General features: G+C 37.8%; 2 protein-coding genes across 4 annotated transcripts in view; one reads left to right on the top strand and one right to left on the bottom strand.

Moving 5' to 3' along the window:
* FGF14 (fibroblast growth factor 14) overlaps window positions 1-8,721 on the top strand; it is a 471,862-nt gene extending 463,141 nt beyond the window's left edge. For all 3 annotated transcript variants that reach the window (XM_080375679.1, XM_080375677.1, XM_080375678.1), the window contains one exon: window positions 1,486-8,721. In XM_080375679.1, the coding sequence (XP_080231805.1) occupies window positions 1,486-1,622 (137 nt within the window). In that variant the 3' untranslated portion in view covers window positions 1,623-8,721. The remainder of the gene's footprint in view (window positions 1-1,485) is intronic.
* Window positions 8,722-8,847: 126 nt separating this feature from the next.
* ITGBL1 (integrin subunit beta like 1) overlaps window positions 8,848-17,918 on the bottom strand; it is a 151,161-nt gene continuing 142,090 nt past the window's right edge. The window contains exons 10-12 of the mRNA XM_080375665.1: window positions 15,377-15,523; window positions 11,015-11,128; window positions 8,848-9,513 (exon numbers count right to left, since the gene is read on the bottom strand). Coding sequence (XP_080231791.1) covers window positions 9,422-9,513; window positions 11,015-11,128; window positions 15,377-15,523 — 353 coding nt within the window. The 3' untranslated portion in view covers window positions 8,848-9,421. The remainder of the gene's footprint in view (window positions 9,514-11,014; window positions 11,129-15,376; window positions 15,524-17,918) is intronic.

Below are 17,918 nucleotides of genomic sequence, written 5' to 3'. Positions count from 1 at the left end.
AATGTCTGAATGGTCAGACTATCAAAATAGTTTAAATACGGCTTAGCAATAACTTGCCCACGAGACACATCAGATATGACAGCTCTGCTACCTAATTCCTTACTTTGTAGTTCCACCTCATGTTACTCAATATTTCTGTAGGTCATGGTGTTATTTCATCAAGTTCTTTTAATTAATCAGTAAAGTGTCCTAAACACAGTTATGGGGGTGCTCTGAAGACATGGATCACAACCAGCCATATGTACTCCAGAGAAGACATTGAATTTCAGATTTTCAGAAGCCATAAAAGGATTTAGATTATGTCACTAATGTTAGAAATGTTAGAACAAGTATTTGATTAGTTAATGATGCTATGAGACCCTTCATATTTATTACAAAACTTCACACCATTGAAGATCAAGGTCAGTACTTTGATGCTCCAGCCTCTTGCTCTAATTAGCCAAGGGATGAAGGGATTGTGCTCTCTATGGCAGCACACAGGCAGTCCCAAAATCATAGTGTGATGATTAATTCCTTTGACTGCTTTGACATCTCCTTTAACGTTGCTCTGATATAAATAAATGCTACTGAAGTTAGTTATAAGTGGAAATATTACCTGATTCAGTGACATGGAAAATTAAATTGAATTATCCAAAAGCATTAATCATGAAGGCAGCATAATGCTGGAACTGTGTAATTGAACACATGTATTTTCCTCAATGAATTTAAAGTGGTTAGACAGGGACTGAAGCCCAGCAACAAACTTTTAACTCCTCTAAGAATTCAGTTAATAGTTTAATTAGGAGTTTCCTGTACTTCTACGTTCAGTGGAGATCAGTGGCTACTGCATATGTTTTTGGAAAGGAGGAAGAAAAAAACCCCAAACCTCTTGTATAGTCTCCACAGCACTGTCCTGGACATGTCTTCAGTATGCACTTGAAGAGATCATGGCCAAGCTCCTCAGATGTGGGAGACAGATGCACAAATAACTTTGTAGAACTGGACCCAAGCCTAGTCTTGCAACGTAGGACTAAAGAAGAATGCTTAAGTCTAGACAAATATATCATATGATCCCATTTGTTAAGCATAATCTGTCTTACGTTTTACTTATAAAAACTTGCGAAATATTTATTTTAGGGGTGTGTATACACACACACACACACACACACACGTGTTTGCATATCTCTGTATATTTTTGTTTGTCTGACTCATGCAAAGACAGAACAGTAGTATTTCATTTCCAAGGCTTCTATAGTTTCCATTAAACAAGCAAGCACACAGTTTCCTGCTGTGTTTTTAGGTCAGATATGGAAGAAGTGAGAAATTTGGAAGGTCAAGAAAAGCTATCAGTCATGCAGCACAAGTAAATAGTTTCCCTCACACGCAGGAGGAACGTGGATTACATTACAATATCAATTATTGTAGAAAATTAATCCTATTTGAGATGAGCTCTTAAATTAAATACATTCTTAAAAATATCTCTTCTTTTCTCTTTTCTCCCCTCAGTTGCCATGTATCGAGAACCATCTTTGCATGATATTGGAGAAACAGTGCCAAAGGCTGGGGTAACTCCAAGTAAAAGCACAAGTGCATCTGCAATAATGAATGGCGGCAAACCAGTTAACAAGAGTAAGACGACATAGCCAGATCCTCACAGGTGTTGTGACTTACTGAGTCCTGAGTACAGTTGAGTGATTTATCCTTGCCAGACTTCCCCTCTGCAATGTCTGTGGATCAGCTTGCGGCAAGTCGCAGACTTGCCCGTTGCTGTTTCTGACCTGAGTTGTTGCAAGCGGATAAATCTCAACATGTAACTCCACCCACAACAAGAAGACACCTGGATGAACCAGCTAAACTCAGACCATGGAATGCCCTACCAGATATTGGAATGCCTTTTTAATATCTTTTCTGTGACTGTGACACTTCATGTGAATGACATACTTCACAAATACACTTGATACCTTGCCTGCTGACAATTGCCCATAATCCCTTTTTGAGTCCAGTTTCAGCAAAATCCATGTGTTTAAGTTCGATTTTGTAGCACACAAATAATCAAGTAATTTCTAGTTAGATGCTGTAAACCTGTGCTATTATGGATTTCTCTTCTTCCCTTTTTTATAAGGCTGCTCGCTCCACTGTCTGTGACCTTTTGCAGGGATTGTGTTTCTCTATAACTTAAGTGTTGCCGGTGGCTCAGTTTTGAAAGCAATCAGGGAATCAGGAAGCCTTCAAAAACCTATTATTACAAATTATATCTATAAAGAATAGGATTGTTGTCTCTGGCTTACAATAATGATTAAACGTGAATACTCTTTAGTAACAGATACTGTGCTTCTGAGGTTGGCATTATAGTGGAGGGAAGAGTGTCAAACACAACCAACAGGAAGTCTTCTGGAACGAGTGTTTGGCATCCCCCTATAGTTTCTTTGTGTGTGTGTGTGTTTTATACATATCACAGGCTTACTGGTAATGGTAACATTTGCCTTGCCCAGCGAGCAAGACCCACTCATTTTTGGGAAAGTGGGTCCAGAGAATTTTGTAGGCCTTGTAGGCCTGAATTAAGGCTCATTTTTCATCTACTAAATCTTCATTGTTTGAAAAACAACCACCACCAATAAAAAAAAATAAAAAATAAGACTAACCAGAATTGCGCTACCTAAATCCATTTCAAATATAATCCTTTCCTGTTTTTTAAGGAACTGAACTTAATGCCATTGTCATTTTTGGCTGAATCCCACACCTACTTAGCAAAGCATGGGCAAGGATGTTGTTGTGTTCTTTTTTGCAGCACCAATGCAAAGGGTAGTTACAAATTATAGTTTAATATTTCTGGTGTTTTAAAAAAAAAAGTTTTAAAACTGGACATATTACAAAAGTTTATTTTTATTTTTAGCTAAGCATGCGAGTCCGATCCTATGTATCTCACTGATATCCCAGTATGTACCTCCACCCAGCTTCCTAGGATAATATGCCCACCAAATTGCTAGATTGAAGGTGCCGTGCCTTGATCTCTGTATACTGTACTTTCTCCTACATGAACCTAGAAGAAATCAAAAACATTATAAAATTGAAGCCTTGGATCATACTACCAGAAACACCAACTCTTTCGAGTTTGTCACTTGTGAACAATTAAACCAATGTTGTGGGGGGAGAGGGACGATTTAGAGAATGCCACAGAGAAGCCACTGAAGTGTCGTACACTTAGTCACAGGCTTTCAGGAGACTAAAAATATGGGTACTCTGTGTATACTTCAGAAGGTATTTGTTTCTCAGAAAGGGCAACAAGGACCAAACTGTACCTCAGTCTGGAAACCTCTGTGGCAACACTCTCTTGGCCTCTTGCTGTTACCTTGATTTTTAAGGACAAAAAAAGGAAACTATCCATTCCATTTTTACCCTGGTATTTCTGGCAATTCATTTTATCACATCTTTGTGCTGAAGTCCCTAACAGAGACTGCTGTGGTTATTTCAAACTCCCTGTCTACTCAGCTGAACAACTGATTCAGTCTGAATGAAGTCTTCATGCTAGTTTTTAAACGCTTTCTGTATTTTATAAGCAACGTTTAGTGCACTCTTCAAGGAGGCTACTGTAAAGCTGCTAAATTCTAGAGAAACTTCCCCCCCCCCCCCCCCCCCCATAGGCCAGACTTCCTGGTTTATAAATGTGAGAACAGCAAGCTAACACTTGATGTTGGGTCTTTCTAGGGAGGGAATGAGTTAAGCATGAAACCCACTATCCATGTAGAGAAAAAACCATATAAACCTATTCAATACTGTGATAAAAATGCAAAGAAACTTTGACTTAGACTGTGCCCTTGCCTGCTAGCACTAAATACGTGTGTGTGGAAAGCAACGCTTTATTAAAAACTTCGGTGCACCCTTCTCATTCCATCTGGTCCAGTGGGATTTATGCACCATCCCTGAGAAAAGAAAACAAAACCAAAGCAACTCACATGGTGAGCTGGGGGCTTGCTTTCCATCTGGAGGAGCCATGGGAGGCAGCAGCCTTGATGTTGTACTATCTGCTGGGTCCCAGAGGAGGCCCCAGGCTTTCCTGCAATTATGAGAGCAGTACTTCACAATATTTTGAGTAAGATAATAGAGCTGAAGGCTGCATTCTCTTTCTCTCTCACCTGAATTTTGTAAGAGTTCACACAGAGGGATTATATGTGTTCACGTCCCATCCAGATGTCTTTTTATTCACCCAGTGTAAGAGCCTGGGGAAAGACAGGGCTGGAGATCTGGCTGAGCCATGCAAGGAGGTTCTCATTCATGGCCTGATGCTACATAAGTATTGTTTTCAATGTTAAACTTTTGATCCTGAGCAATTATGAACTGCGAGCCAGTTTGGGGGGCTATAATTAAGGCCAGACTTAGTTTTTGTAAGCAGTTAGTACATACTGGAAATACAGCATTTTATTTATTATTTTCTGGTTTTGTTTCTATGGGCTAAATCCATATGTGTGTCTAATCCAATGAATAGATGTCCTAAAAAATATTTTTTCTACTGTCTGTTTAAACATAGCAAAGGGGTCTTTGTGCTTTGTTTCCTTCCTTTAATTTTGTCTCGTCTCATCTGTTGCATGGGAAGAGGATGGCAAGAATGAACTGCATGTAGTAGGATATGTCTATCAAAGCACTGCTGGTCTGTATTACTAAATTTACATACATATATGCAAAGAGTTTGTCTGCATTGTACAGTTTGTGTTTATTCTTATTTGTTGTATACACAGATTCAACATGATGAATAAAACATTTCTATAAAGGCATACCAGAAAACAACAAAAAAGTTTCTGTAAGAAGTAGACTGTGCAAAACATCATTGCACTGGCCACAGGATGGTGAAACTTCATGAAAATAGGTTGGCAAACTCAGTTCTCCCCTTTTACCATGCCAAAGAAAATTTTAGCTCCTTAATATAATACCTCTCTTGCTGTTCTCCAGGATAAGACTTCACCATTTTCTTCCCTCTAAAATTAATTTTGCTGTTAAGTGAAAGCTGTTTTCAACTGTCTGTTACTACTAACATACTGTACAGTAAACCTGATGGAATCAATTTGTATTTACAGGTTGGGGTTTTGTACTTACATGTCCAGTCGTCTGTGAATCTGCAGCATTCCAGATCTTTTGCATGCTTGCTTTGTATTTTGTTCTTCTGGGTTTTATCTAATCTCTGAGAGAGACTGTTTGCACAGCAATCCAAACTCATCTTACCATTTCATATGTTAACACTGCAAAAAGTCATTATCTCTTTCCTTTTTTCCCTGAAACCTGTATTTCAGCTACAGTTCTATTTGGCAAAATCAGTCACACCTGCACTGTTTTAGAAATCTAAAGTAGATATGAACCACTTCAACAAAGCACCTTTTGTTGTACTTCAAGAATTTTATAAATACACAAGAATCCTTATGAGATTGCTCATATGATAGAGCCTATAGAAAGGTGTCTATAGCTTTTACGTGCTTTGTATTTCACGTAACACAGCTTTTTCATAATTTGCAGGGGGGATTAGCCACTCTCAAATAATTTTTTAATATACTATCATTTTCACAAACTTTAACTTGTGTAGACTCCAGTTGGTTCTTAACAACCCCCCTCTCCCCCAAAATACAAAGCAATTCATTTTGACTATGGTATATACCTGAAACAGCACTAAGAACTCTGACTTTTTATATATATATATATGTAGGTAAACTTTCTTTGGGTTTAAAACCACCGTAAACAAAGAGGTATGAAAGCAGGCAGTTTGGTCCGTACACTACAAGTGTGTCTTGCTGATCCATCTGTCTATTGGTATAAAAAAGAAATTACTCAGCTCTATTCAAATAGGAATGCCAGTAAAGTCAGACTAAGTAGGTAGGTTATCTTTCTTTTAAATGCCCCTTTAGATAAATTCATATTCTGTGCAATGTATTTTAAAATGTCTAGTAACAGAGGGGGTTTTGTGATGACTAATGCAAATCTGTGATTTATTTTTAAAGATGTAATAAAAGTTTTGTTCTATTACCTAGTCACAGAAATATTCAACTTAGCCTTCTTCATCCCAGTATCATTTAGCTACAAAATAAGATGACATTCTGTAAAGCAAAGGCAGTGCATCAGAAATGTCAGAGCAGGTACATGGTTAAAAGTTCATCTACATTTTTCTAAAAGACAGTATAGCCAGGGGAAAAAGGGATCGCAAGTAGGTTAATAAATTTTAGAAGCAAATCAATCCTCACCTCTTTTATAGGCTATTTTACAGGTACATTACATACAATAGACATAATCTTGCAAGTCTATTGTAGAAACATTCGGCACACTTCTGGATTGTGTTCTTTCTCACAAGAAAGCAAGGCTATAGTACCTTCTGTTTATCACTCTAACCAGTACAAAATCCCCATTTATCCAATTTATTTTTGCCACCTAGAAATGCCTTTTGCCACAGGCCTGGAAACAAGATTTTATAGTCACTAGGTATGAAAGATCAAGCAGTATGTTTCACTCCCTTATGCCTCTTCCTGCTTTTACAATTTATGTATCTGGGAGTCCCAGCACAGGGAATGAGGTACAAAATCCCATTTTATTAATACAGCTATTATTTTCACATATGTAGAGTAATAATCTTCTTCCAGTCTCATTTTTCTAGTAAGGAAATGAGACACAAATCAAATCTGCTGGGAGTTACATCACCAGTTATCTCAGCATGAAAAGCGGAGGGAATGTTCAAGCAACATTATAAGAAACAGAATTAAAATTGGAAAGGAATTTATGTACACATTATATTGTTAGTAGTCTTAGTTAATACTTCGAGGTTTATAGTCATAGCACCATTTTGTTTGATAATTTACATTTTAATGAAACATTGACAGTAGCTGTCTTAGAATATTCTAGTATTTTTCCATATTTACCTTTAATAAACAACTTGGATGACACTTTTTGAAATGCAATGGCTATGTAATCCATCTAGTAGCCAAAATGTTGGAGTTGATGTTTTTTTAAAAAAAATCTAACAAGAAATCAGAATCAACTTACACTTTTTAAGTATAGAAATTTAAAATTAAAGCAAATTACAAAGTAAAATGCATCAAATATGACAATGCAACCCTCTAAAAAATTGTTCTTTTGCATATGAATGAGTACCTGAAATACCACAGCTTATCTACAGTATATAGAAATCTACTTACTGTGCCATAAAACATGTCATCTACTGAACCTAGACAAGAGTTCTGATTATTTAGTATTTTGTTATTGCAGTACTAAACATAGATGGAATGAAATCAAGGGAAAATTTGTATCTTTCATTGTTTACACTCTGATTCAGCAGATGAATGTATATGCGAAAAAACCATTGATTATAAGATGATTCAAGTCAGTGGTATTCATAAAAATAAATAAAACCAACAATCTGTGCTGTCCAGACACCAGGGTTGACAAAATGCATATATGTTAAATTTAAAGAAAATATTCCTGTTAAGCTCTACAGAGTTTAAAGGTTAAGAGTATAAAATATAAACTATAATTTCAAGATGAATTTTACTTTGAAGATTCTTTATACTGTATGAATACATTTTAGAACTCTGCCTGATATTTTGGTTATCTAAAAAAAAAAAAAAAATCAGCTAGCAGCTTTGGGGTGTATGTCTCATTATTTATCTGCATAACTCCTATATAAGTTATGCATGGATGTTTGGTGATTATACTCCCTGAGAACATGGGTTTCACAAGCTTCATTTTTAGAAAGAAGGAATCCCGGTCAAGGAAAAAAAATGAGTAAGAGAAAGAGCAAGGTACGTGGGAAGGGGGAATGATAAAAGTGATTAAATAAATGCATTCAAATTTTTTGCATTCTATTACACATTCTGTACCACTGCATTTTCCTGTTTCAAAATAGTCCTTTCTAAAAGAAAACTAATTTCTAGATTAATAATGGAAATATCTTTTCTGGTTCATATATAGTTCCCTTATTTCTGAGTCATGTACCTCTTAAAAAATCAGGACCTTGGCACCTAAACCACAATGTTACACTTTGGTATTAAAAATAAATATTTTCCAGCCATTTAAGCAATTTCTCGCTCAATCATGGTTTCACAAAATGTAAACACTTTTGAAACTAAGATGTATGTATCTTTTCTTGCTCTAAAGAATTCAAGGGCTGCCAAATCTACATGTACAAAAAAAATAAGAGACTCATATGTAAATAAATTAGGGAAGTCCCAATAGTTGTGCATCGTTCATAACTCAATGTGAATTTCACACTGAGCAGCATTTCACCATTGGAAAATAAAAATAAAATTTTTGTTCATACCACTGCTTTGTTTGTGTTTACTATATTAAAACTTTAATTGCTTTGTTGCCATTGTCTGAACATCTTTGGCTGAGACCAGGTTACTGCATAGCATAGCTGATTTTTCAAGTCAGTTGATCTTCAGGCTCCTCACTTCTATAAAAGCAGTTAAAATCACTGAATACCATGTGTGACAGTGCAATCTGTTTCAAACATTGATTTCTAATAGCATACAGAATTGTCATCCTAAAAGTTATTAGTATAACAAATTTTCATTTGCATTACTTTAGAGAGAACTAGGCAACTGTATATACATAGAACAGTATGATAAAAGTACATATGAGTTGAAGGATAGATATTCAAAATAGTTAATCATACATTTTTATCATTATTAGTTTCATTCCTTATACTCCTATAGGTTATGTATTTGAAAGTATCATAGTATGTAGACTAGATAACCAACTTACTGACACGGTAACCACAGAAACTAAGAAGTTCTCTTGTGAACAGGGTCTGTTCAAACATTTTGGGTCTTCAGTCTATGGTTGTCAGGTAATTGGACCTCATTTATACAAATACAATTCTTTGACCAAATAAGGTCATTTTTATGTTTTTTTACAGCTTCTTTCAATTTATGAGCTGGTGCATAATCAGGATTGTTGGAAAGAAAAAAAGGCCAAAAAATTTATTTGTCAAACACCATAAAATTAATGAAATTTATTTTTGACAAATATTCAGCTAGTGCTACTCTTCTACAGGAGTATTGTTGCGTACTGATATGGAGAGGTGACAACCAAGTAAATAATATTTAATAAAAGGCTTTCTCACATCTTTTCCAAAGGTTGCTAAAGAAATAGGCATTAGGGGTGTAATCTCAGTCCCACTGAATTTACCAAAAAACTCTGGAGAAGTCCCACAGGGCCAGTATTTTATGACTTCACCTTTTAAAGCTTGGACTGCTCTACTCCCAAGGCATTTTTAGGTTTTTTTTTTCTTTTAGTTTTGTCATGCACTTCTTTAAGGAGCAGGCCACTCAAATGAGTGTTCTAATGTATTTACACCCATGTACATGTGCATGCATGCACACCCACAGCCACAGAGTACTTCTGAAATTAAATGTTCTAGCAGCCTAAAGAAAAACAAACAAAAAACCTCCTCAGTCTTTCATGTCCTTTGTTAAGGGTATTCTCTGCCCAGCCAGATTTCACAAGCATTTCCATTCCAACCTTCCCAGCACTCACAGTTTCCACAGCTACAAACACCATTGCCTAGAACAAAATGAATAAAGGGCAATTACCATAATTGAAATGTACTACATTAAAATGTGTTTTATGGGAAGTAAAAAGCAATGCTAAAGTAGTAATATTGTTCCTTTATTGTTCCCCCCACCCCTTTTTTTTTTCTTTGGAAGAAAGCAATTACTGTACCATTGCATTAAGAAGCCACCCCTAACCTACACTTACAAAGCATTAATAGCATTCTCTCAATAATTCCATCAGCAGAATTGCAAATACTGTAATTATGCCACTACTATTTGTACCCAGCTGTTGAAGCTCAGTGTTCACACTGTACCTCTAGGTACAAGGAAAAAACAAGATTACTTTTAACTGTTATGCAGAAAGAAAAATATATAAAAACTTAAAACCAGAATAGCAATAAAAGCATCACTTTGAACATGAAAAACTTCAAACCTAAATTCTCAAAAATGCTAAACAAATAATATCTCAAACTCTCTATTGGATGGAAAATGTGTTTGCCCTATTTTGCAGTGGGGAAACATTAAGCATTGAGACCCATATCTTCATTTTATTTCAGTGTTTTTCATGACTCCTGGATGCTCAGTTTGAGACCCTTACAGCCTGGATTTCTAATGTGAGCTCCTCTTCCAACTGACTTTATGAAGACCCGTGAATAGCCACTGCAGCCAAAGATAAGGCTTCCATTGCCTCTATACTGGCTACTTGCCCCCGGAAAAAGACCCTTACTAACAGGGTTAGCTGGAAGACACAATTTACTGGTGTCAGCCCTCCCACTCTCACTCTAATCGGCTTGCAGATTTCCTCCACATCTAATAATTGCTCGGTAAAGATTTTCTAAAATTAAGATTTGTAACAGGAAGCAGCCATTGAGTTAATTTAGCAATTCCCACGTTGCTTCTTGTCACTAGATTTGTCATGAGGGTTTGTTGGCAGCCTGCCTGTTTCTGTCTGCATCTGCCACCTGAACTCTCAGACAATGTTAAGGTGAAGCTGCTTTAATCACTAGCCATCACATCATAAGAAAAACTGTCAGGTATTTCTGCCTCCCACTGAGAACTGTCTGATTGCCAGGAAGCTTTGTTAACCCACAGAACTATGCCTCTCACCTACCAAAGATCATCATACAAATGAATTTTGTCTATGACTTAAATGCATTATACACATAGGAAGTCCAGTAAGAGAACAAAAGTTAAAGATATCTCATGATCACAGTGCTGACACTGTATATCCTTTGCCAAAAAGCAGTAACTTGTAGTCTATTACAGTGAAAATTGTTGATGGATTTCATAGCTGGCTTACTTATTTAAATTCATACTCAGGCTTTCAACTGTTCTTTCAAAACCTTAAGTTGATTATCATGCTGCACGAAGAAACAATTATAGCAGGTTTGAATAATCAGCAAATGCACTTCCTCTGTCAGTGGAGAAAGAAAAAGCTGGGCTTTGTCTCACATAATTCCCATCAACACAGTTTGTTTCTTGGAGCAATTAAGTGTTAGCCTGTACTGCACCTGTGCAAATGAGACCGTCATGTTTGTCACAGTCTCTGTCATCACATTCACAGAAATCGCCAGAAATGTACCATTCCTGTGGTGAACAGATGCACTTTCCACAGTGGCAGGAACCTGAAATCACAAAAATTATTACTCGCAGTCAAAGAGCACTGGCATTTTCAGACTAGAAAATAACATCCCCAGACACACACCTGCACACATACACACGTGAACATATGCACAAAATTGCTGCCTAAGAAGCTCTTGCATAAAAGAAAATAATCAAGCTAAAAGCTTTTTGAATAAAGCATTCTTTTAGCATGAGTTAGGGCATGGTGAGATGTTACTACTAATACTTTGATTCTACTATTTCACTTAATCAGGACTCACATTTTGAAGCTTTCATTTCAGAGACCTACAATCAGGGCTGCTCCTCCTAGTAACTGTTCTTTTTATATATACTAGAAAAGCTCAGATTGTCCCTGACCCACTATTACTGAAGGCAATAAAATCACAACCAGGAAGAAAATGGCCCTCCTCATCTAAAGCCTTTAGAGACAAGTCTACAAAAGACCAGAGGTGCCTAAGACTAGCGTTTAGACCCTCAAAATCCTCATCCACAAATGAAGCTGCTCCACCTTCCATGGAATTACTAAATATTTGCTCTAGGTCAGAAAGAGTTTGCGCACTTAATGGTGGTTCAGCAGTTCGCTCATTCTTGCAGAGTAGCCCAATGCTCCTTGTTGGGATTACCCAGGCTCCTCCTCCTCAAGGACATCAGGTCGCACCCCCACAGGCAAAGGAGGGACTTTGTGGTGACATTTGGCTGTAACCCACTGAGCACCAGAAACCTCCCTTTAAGGGAAGACTCACAGACGTCCCTGCCTTCAGGAGAAGGTTCATGGCTCTGAATCCTGGAAAGGAAGAGTTGCTCACAGGCAACCATGTGCCAGGAAGGCTGCAGCCTGAGAAGGGTGTGAGAGCACCTTTTTTGCAACTAGAAATGCCACTGGGAGATGGTAATTCCTCCTGGCTGATCCCAACACCAAGCTGAAGAGAGTTGTTTTTTACAGCGCCCATCCTCAGCTGCCTGACCCTATACAGAGTTCCGACACTTAAAAGCCAAGGTGAGGCACTTAGTAACTGCTGAGCAAAAATCCTTTTGTGGACCTACCCCTAAGAACTGGTTACAGCATAAATCAATACAAAAATCTCAAAACCTAAATAATTTACAACAAAGAACACACACATAGTTTTCAATTACAGGAAGTGGATTTTAAAAAAACAAAAGTCACAAAAGCTGTCGACCTTTAATGGAACATGATTACAAACGAGTTAGATTCTGTTGAAAATCCCACCCTCTTGCAATATTTCCAGAATTATTCCCATACAAAGTCACTAATGTGTTTAATTCAGTATTAAAGAAAAATATATAGAAGGAAGCTTGTTCATGTCAGAATATAACCTGAACAGAATTCATGGGTTACTTAACAGGGCCTGAGACAAAGTGTTCAAAATGATGTTTTTCCATCTTTTCTTTCTCTTCAGTGAGCTCTGAGTAAAACCCATAATAAAAATCCAACTACACCTTTTCTTAAAAAAAGTGGATCTGTCAATATGAACAAATTTTCCCTAGTTTTTTCCCCTAAATATTGAAGTGTCTCTGATGACTGAAACTTAATTCTTTAAAACTTCAGAACAGCCTCAGCAAACTATCTATTTTTTAATAAAAATCTAAAAATTTTAATAAAAATCTAAGTAATTTAGTGTTTATTGTAATCTGACAAAAATAACTCATTGCCTAATTTTAGAGAAATGCTCTATAGAGAAATGTAACATACGGAACACGCAAATATAGGAAGAGCTAGTGATTGGAACATTTGGGGATGGGAGTATTTGGTTAAGCATCTACTTTTTCCATTAGTTCTGAGTACTGCTTACTAAGCCATGGGCACAGAAAATACTGACATTCCCTACAAGGATAAAAAATGCCACTGTATAAAAAGGCAGCGGAGGATAGCATACATATCGCATGGTCGCTGTATAAGAGATACGCTAAGACATACTTGAGGGTAATTCAAACCAAATGTCTCTGTTTATCCAAACTACAAGGTACTGACAGCTGAAAATGACGAATAGTATGAGAATCTTAGTGAGCAGTTAATAAGAGCACGACATTGTAAGAAACCTGAAGTGATTCTGCATAAGCAAGCCTGATGCTGCTACTGAGGGATGCCCATGATGTTTAAAACTATTTTGCAGAAGATACAGCAAATTTAACACCAAGTCAAGCAAGGAAGATCAGGCTCCATAACGTAAAATCTGTTAGGGAGCATGAAAGTATGAAGTCTTTTCCCTGAACAGAGCATGCTGCTCTGGGAGGCTCCTCAGTTTAATTAAAATGAGTCTAATGAGTTGCAGGGTGTTCCCTGGGATCCCAGCCAGATTGTCTGGGGTGCGATTTGGCTCATTACCTAGTCCACGTCCTGCACCGTTACAGTAGCCATCTGCAGCCCTACATTTACTGCCAGGGAGGCAGCAGCATGGTGGGTGTTGCTGTTTTCCTTGGGAAGAGCTTTTACTACAGGTGGCATAGTCAGCGAGCCAAGATTTTGAAAACAATCCAGGAATGTGGATGGCCAACTTTTCTTATATTAACCAAGTGCAATTTTCTGAAAGTGTTCCACAGTTACCTGCTGAAAACCAGGAGTCCTTATTCTATTAAATCCTACACACAGAAACCCAAGCTGCCTCAATCCATTATAGTGCTTGCATATCTTGGCTAGGTCTCCAGCACCAGCAAAGACAGAATACCCACCATTACTGCATGGGTTCAAAACTCCCTTTTATTTGACCAGTAATGGTTACTTATTGCTCAATGTAATGAAACAGAAAGAACAGTTTGTCATTTTGGCCTCTGCACAGTGTTGTCTGGCCTTTGGCCAGTCACATTAGCTAAGAACAACATAGTGGGTACTGAGTAAGGTGTGATTCCTAGATACATATTTAAGCATCAAAAATAGATTTGCCTTAAAAAAAAAAAAACAAAAACAAAAAAACCAAAAACAAAAAAGCAAACAAACAAAAAAACCCAACAACACAGGAGAAAAAAAAAAGATAAGCATAGGTAAGCATAGAAACAAGAGTTATAAATGATTAGACTGTCTTCACCTGTGGTCCCCATCCTGCTCAGAGAAAACACAGGAGACGGTTGCCTCCTTGGATGTTCCTTAGCCACATACTTCTGGAAGTCACCTTATGTAGGCATTTTTCAGCTGGGACAAACTCTTGTATACGACCGGCTGTTCCCACAATAAAGCTGCTATACTATCTAATTTGACACTTTATAATAAAAAGATTTATTATATTGGCTGTCCTCAGGGCAACCTTCCATCACATTGGAAGCTCACTTGTGCTTGGGAGGCCAGGCTGGAAACCCCATTTAAATTTCCTTTGCACTGAAATAAGTTACCAAAGGAACAATGGAAATCTGCCTGATGTAGAAGGCTCCTAGCTGGTTTTACTATCTAGCAGGTTTCTCACCTGTCTATGTAAGGAACATGTATATGTACAGAGGAATGGCATGTCCAGTCTGGAGTAAGTGCATTCTAGTTTCCAGCTAGTCCCACCACCCGTTTTTGTCTATTCTCTTCCAGACGTGTTATATACAAAAATAGGCAGTTTGCACTATGGGGGAGCTAAAAAGCCCTCTTTCCAGTTATGCAATTTCCAAGCCTGAAGGACTGTAAGGTAAGAACCTAGCAGAACAATTTCACATAATTATCAAAACTTTCTAAATTTTATTCCTCCCTGTGGCAATTTTTCATAGCTGGACTAAAGCTGATGCAACCACCTGTATAAAAATTGGTAAGTGAGAGAGTCTGTGGGATTCTGTCATGGGGGCTGCAGACATCTACTTTTCCTTTGCTGCTGTGTTGGGGAGCGGGTGGTTAAGTATACCGAATGCTGCTGTTAAACACTCTCCTCCATTTACAGTTGCCTGAGATATTACATTTGCCACCTTGCCCACTGCAATGTTACTGCAGGTAGTGTCCCTGTCCCTCAAACTAGATGGAGCACTAACAGTTTATAATGTACAGCTGTTAAACACAGACCATCAGATAAACACATACAGGGAATTATATGCTGTTAACAAATTGCACAGGAGAGGAACACTGCTAAATGTGTGTGGCTGCAGTGGGTGTTCAATAAAATGGATGTAAGTACATTACAGAGCCAAATATAACATCCTTTTAATAATAGCCTTTGAAAGAAAAGGTTACTAAACAGCTTGCTGCCATGCACATTAGTCTTCCAGAACATGATCAATTCTCCTCTGGTGGGGCACTGACACAGGGTAGCTCAGCTGCCAGTTCTTACCCTTCCCCGAGCATAATATGCCATCCGCTGACTCGCAGAGACTTCTGCTCTCCTCCTCCGTCATGTTGCAGTTCCTTGAATGCTGGCACAACTTTCCAAACCATCCATCCTGGCAAATGCATCGCCCGCATGAGCAGGTACCATGGCCTGTAATGACACCAAGGTTGGTTACGAGCAAAACAAGCAGCAAGTAGTGACTGTGGTCACGACTGAGATCTTCTTCAGACCTCTGCAGTGTGAAGTACATGTTATGGGGTAGATGAGCAGATAGATGGACAGCACAGCTTCCCAGCAGGGTGGCCACTTTCAGTTCTCTCATTCTTTTGTTAAACAGGGTGCCCTAGTGATGTGCAGAAAAGCATAGGCACGGCCTCCCTCATCCAAAAAGCTCAGCATCAGCTCAACTTTATGGGATGTTCCCTAATACAGCGTACTGAGGACAGACACAGCCCCCTTCCTCCCTTGTCTTAATCTTGCGTTCCAATGCTAAAGTCTCACCTGCAGATCCCATACTATCACCTGAAGAAGCAAACCCCAGCACAGGGCTGAGACCAGAAAGGCACACAGCAGAACAGTCATGGGAGATAAAAGCTGCAATCTCCTCCAGCAGCCCATTACGGCTGGTTATCTGCTGCAGCGCATGGAGCAGCTGATGTGCAAAGCCTGGACTCAGCATACTCTGCAACTACTACAGATTAACTCATACAGTACAGAATGAAGGTAATTCCCCCAGGGTCTCATGATCTCACTCCTGATACTGTAGCGAGAAGCCAAAGGAGGAGCAAGAAGAAGGAAGAGACCAAAGCATTCTCCAGTGCACACGCTTCTATGACCCCAAGGCAGGATTTTGAAGAAGAATGGGCAGGCTACCATGGTGGGCTCTCTCCCCAAGACAAACAGATTTCAATTCTCAGATCAAGACAAGAAGCCTGAATGAGAGGGAAGGTGGACAGGCAGAAGAAAAACAGTAGCAAGGACACAGCTATCAAAAGGTGATGAATAATAAGGGGTGGGAATAGGGGGAAATGATAGGACAGAAAGAAAAGAGAAATGAGAAAAAACTTAGAATAGAGGGCAAGTGGAGAGGTATACACTCTGAAACATTAGGGGAAGAAGGACAGGGAATAACAAGTGAGGGAAAAGTCAAAGAACATGTGTAAAAGATAGCGCCCAGAAGCTATAATCAATGTTTAAAAAGTGGGGGTGGGTGGTATAGATTACATAGATTTTTTGAGAATTATGTGTACAAAGATTAATAAAAAAGGAAAATATGTTGAATAGTAAACTGAGTGGAAAATCTGGCCAGGAAGAAGGGAAGTGACAAGAATATAGAAATGGAAAACAGGAAAAGGAAGTAAAGAGGGTCTCCCAGCCATAATTGCATTTCTGAACCTTTAATAATATTTCTGCTGGGATGGGTGTAAGCTAATCGGTTTACTGGGCTTAAAAGAAGCAAATTATACATACCAGTGACTTTTGTCCTATCCTATGTAGGGCAAGGGAGTGAAAACAACAGGATTGAGATAATTTGGGAGCATGGGCTGGGAAGAAGGGAACAAGCAGTATCTGGCAAAACATTGAGCTGTAGGATGCAAAGAAGGAATCCAGCAGTTTTGCTTTTCTGATTTGCTTTTCATGAGGCAACAGTGCAACCTGTCATTGTAAACTAGGATGCAGCACTGGTAGAAACCCAAAGGAAAAACAAAGCTTGTAGTTTGCTTTAAGTGGAAATCCTGAATATTTTACTGTTGGCCAAATGCTTTACTAATTTAAATTAGAAAATATTTGAAGCTCAAAAATCTTGGAGCTGTTATTTACAGTGATCTAAACATTCAGAATAATTTTTGTACTCCAGACTGTGTATTGATCTTTGTTTTTAAATCTTATTACCTATACAAATTTAAATGCTCAGTAACAATGACACAGTCTTATTATGATAGTATTCTTACCCACTTCTGCAAGTGACATTCAGCAATTATACATTTATATCTATGCATTTAATATATATCAAATATTACAAATTGAGAACTAGCAACAATAGAGGCTTGATGCCACTTCAGCTTCTGTGTTAGACTGGGAAACAACTATACCACAAACCAAAATACAAGCGGTAGAAAACAATATATACTTTTCCAAATGCTCTTTTCAGGCAGATGGCATGCATTATCTACATTAACTTACTATAGCTAAGCTTCTGTCAGAACATTTTTATCTGCCTTATTTATTTTTAATTAATATCATATAGATTAGATTTGAGAATAGCTCAACCATTGAAGAGCAAAATATACAACTGGATGTCAGTGTTGGAAAACTATTTGGGAAGATACAAATGCTTGTACTCATTTTATCAGTAAATAGTAAGAAATCAATGCTGATTCACTGAGAAAATAATTTCATATAATTTTTTTTATGCAGTCATTATGATTTACAGAATGCAGAGACGGATCATGTAAGCCTTTACACACTTCAAATAAAAAGGTAATGAATAATCTATAAATTTACACCAAACATTTAACAGTTTACCACATAAAATTTTGACATG

The sequence above is a fragment of the Falco punctatus genome, assembly GCF_963210335.1.
Source record: "Falco punctatus genome assembly, chromosome: 2".
Lineage (NCBI taxonomy): Eukaryota > Metazoa > Chordata > Aves > Falconiformes > Falconidae > Falco > Falco punctatus.
This window is presented reverse-complemented; position numbering and strand designations above follow the sequence as displayed.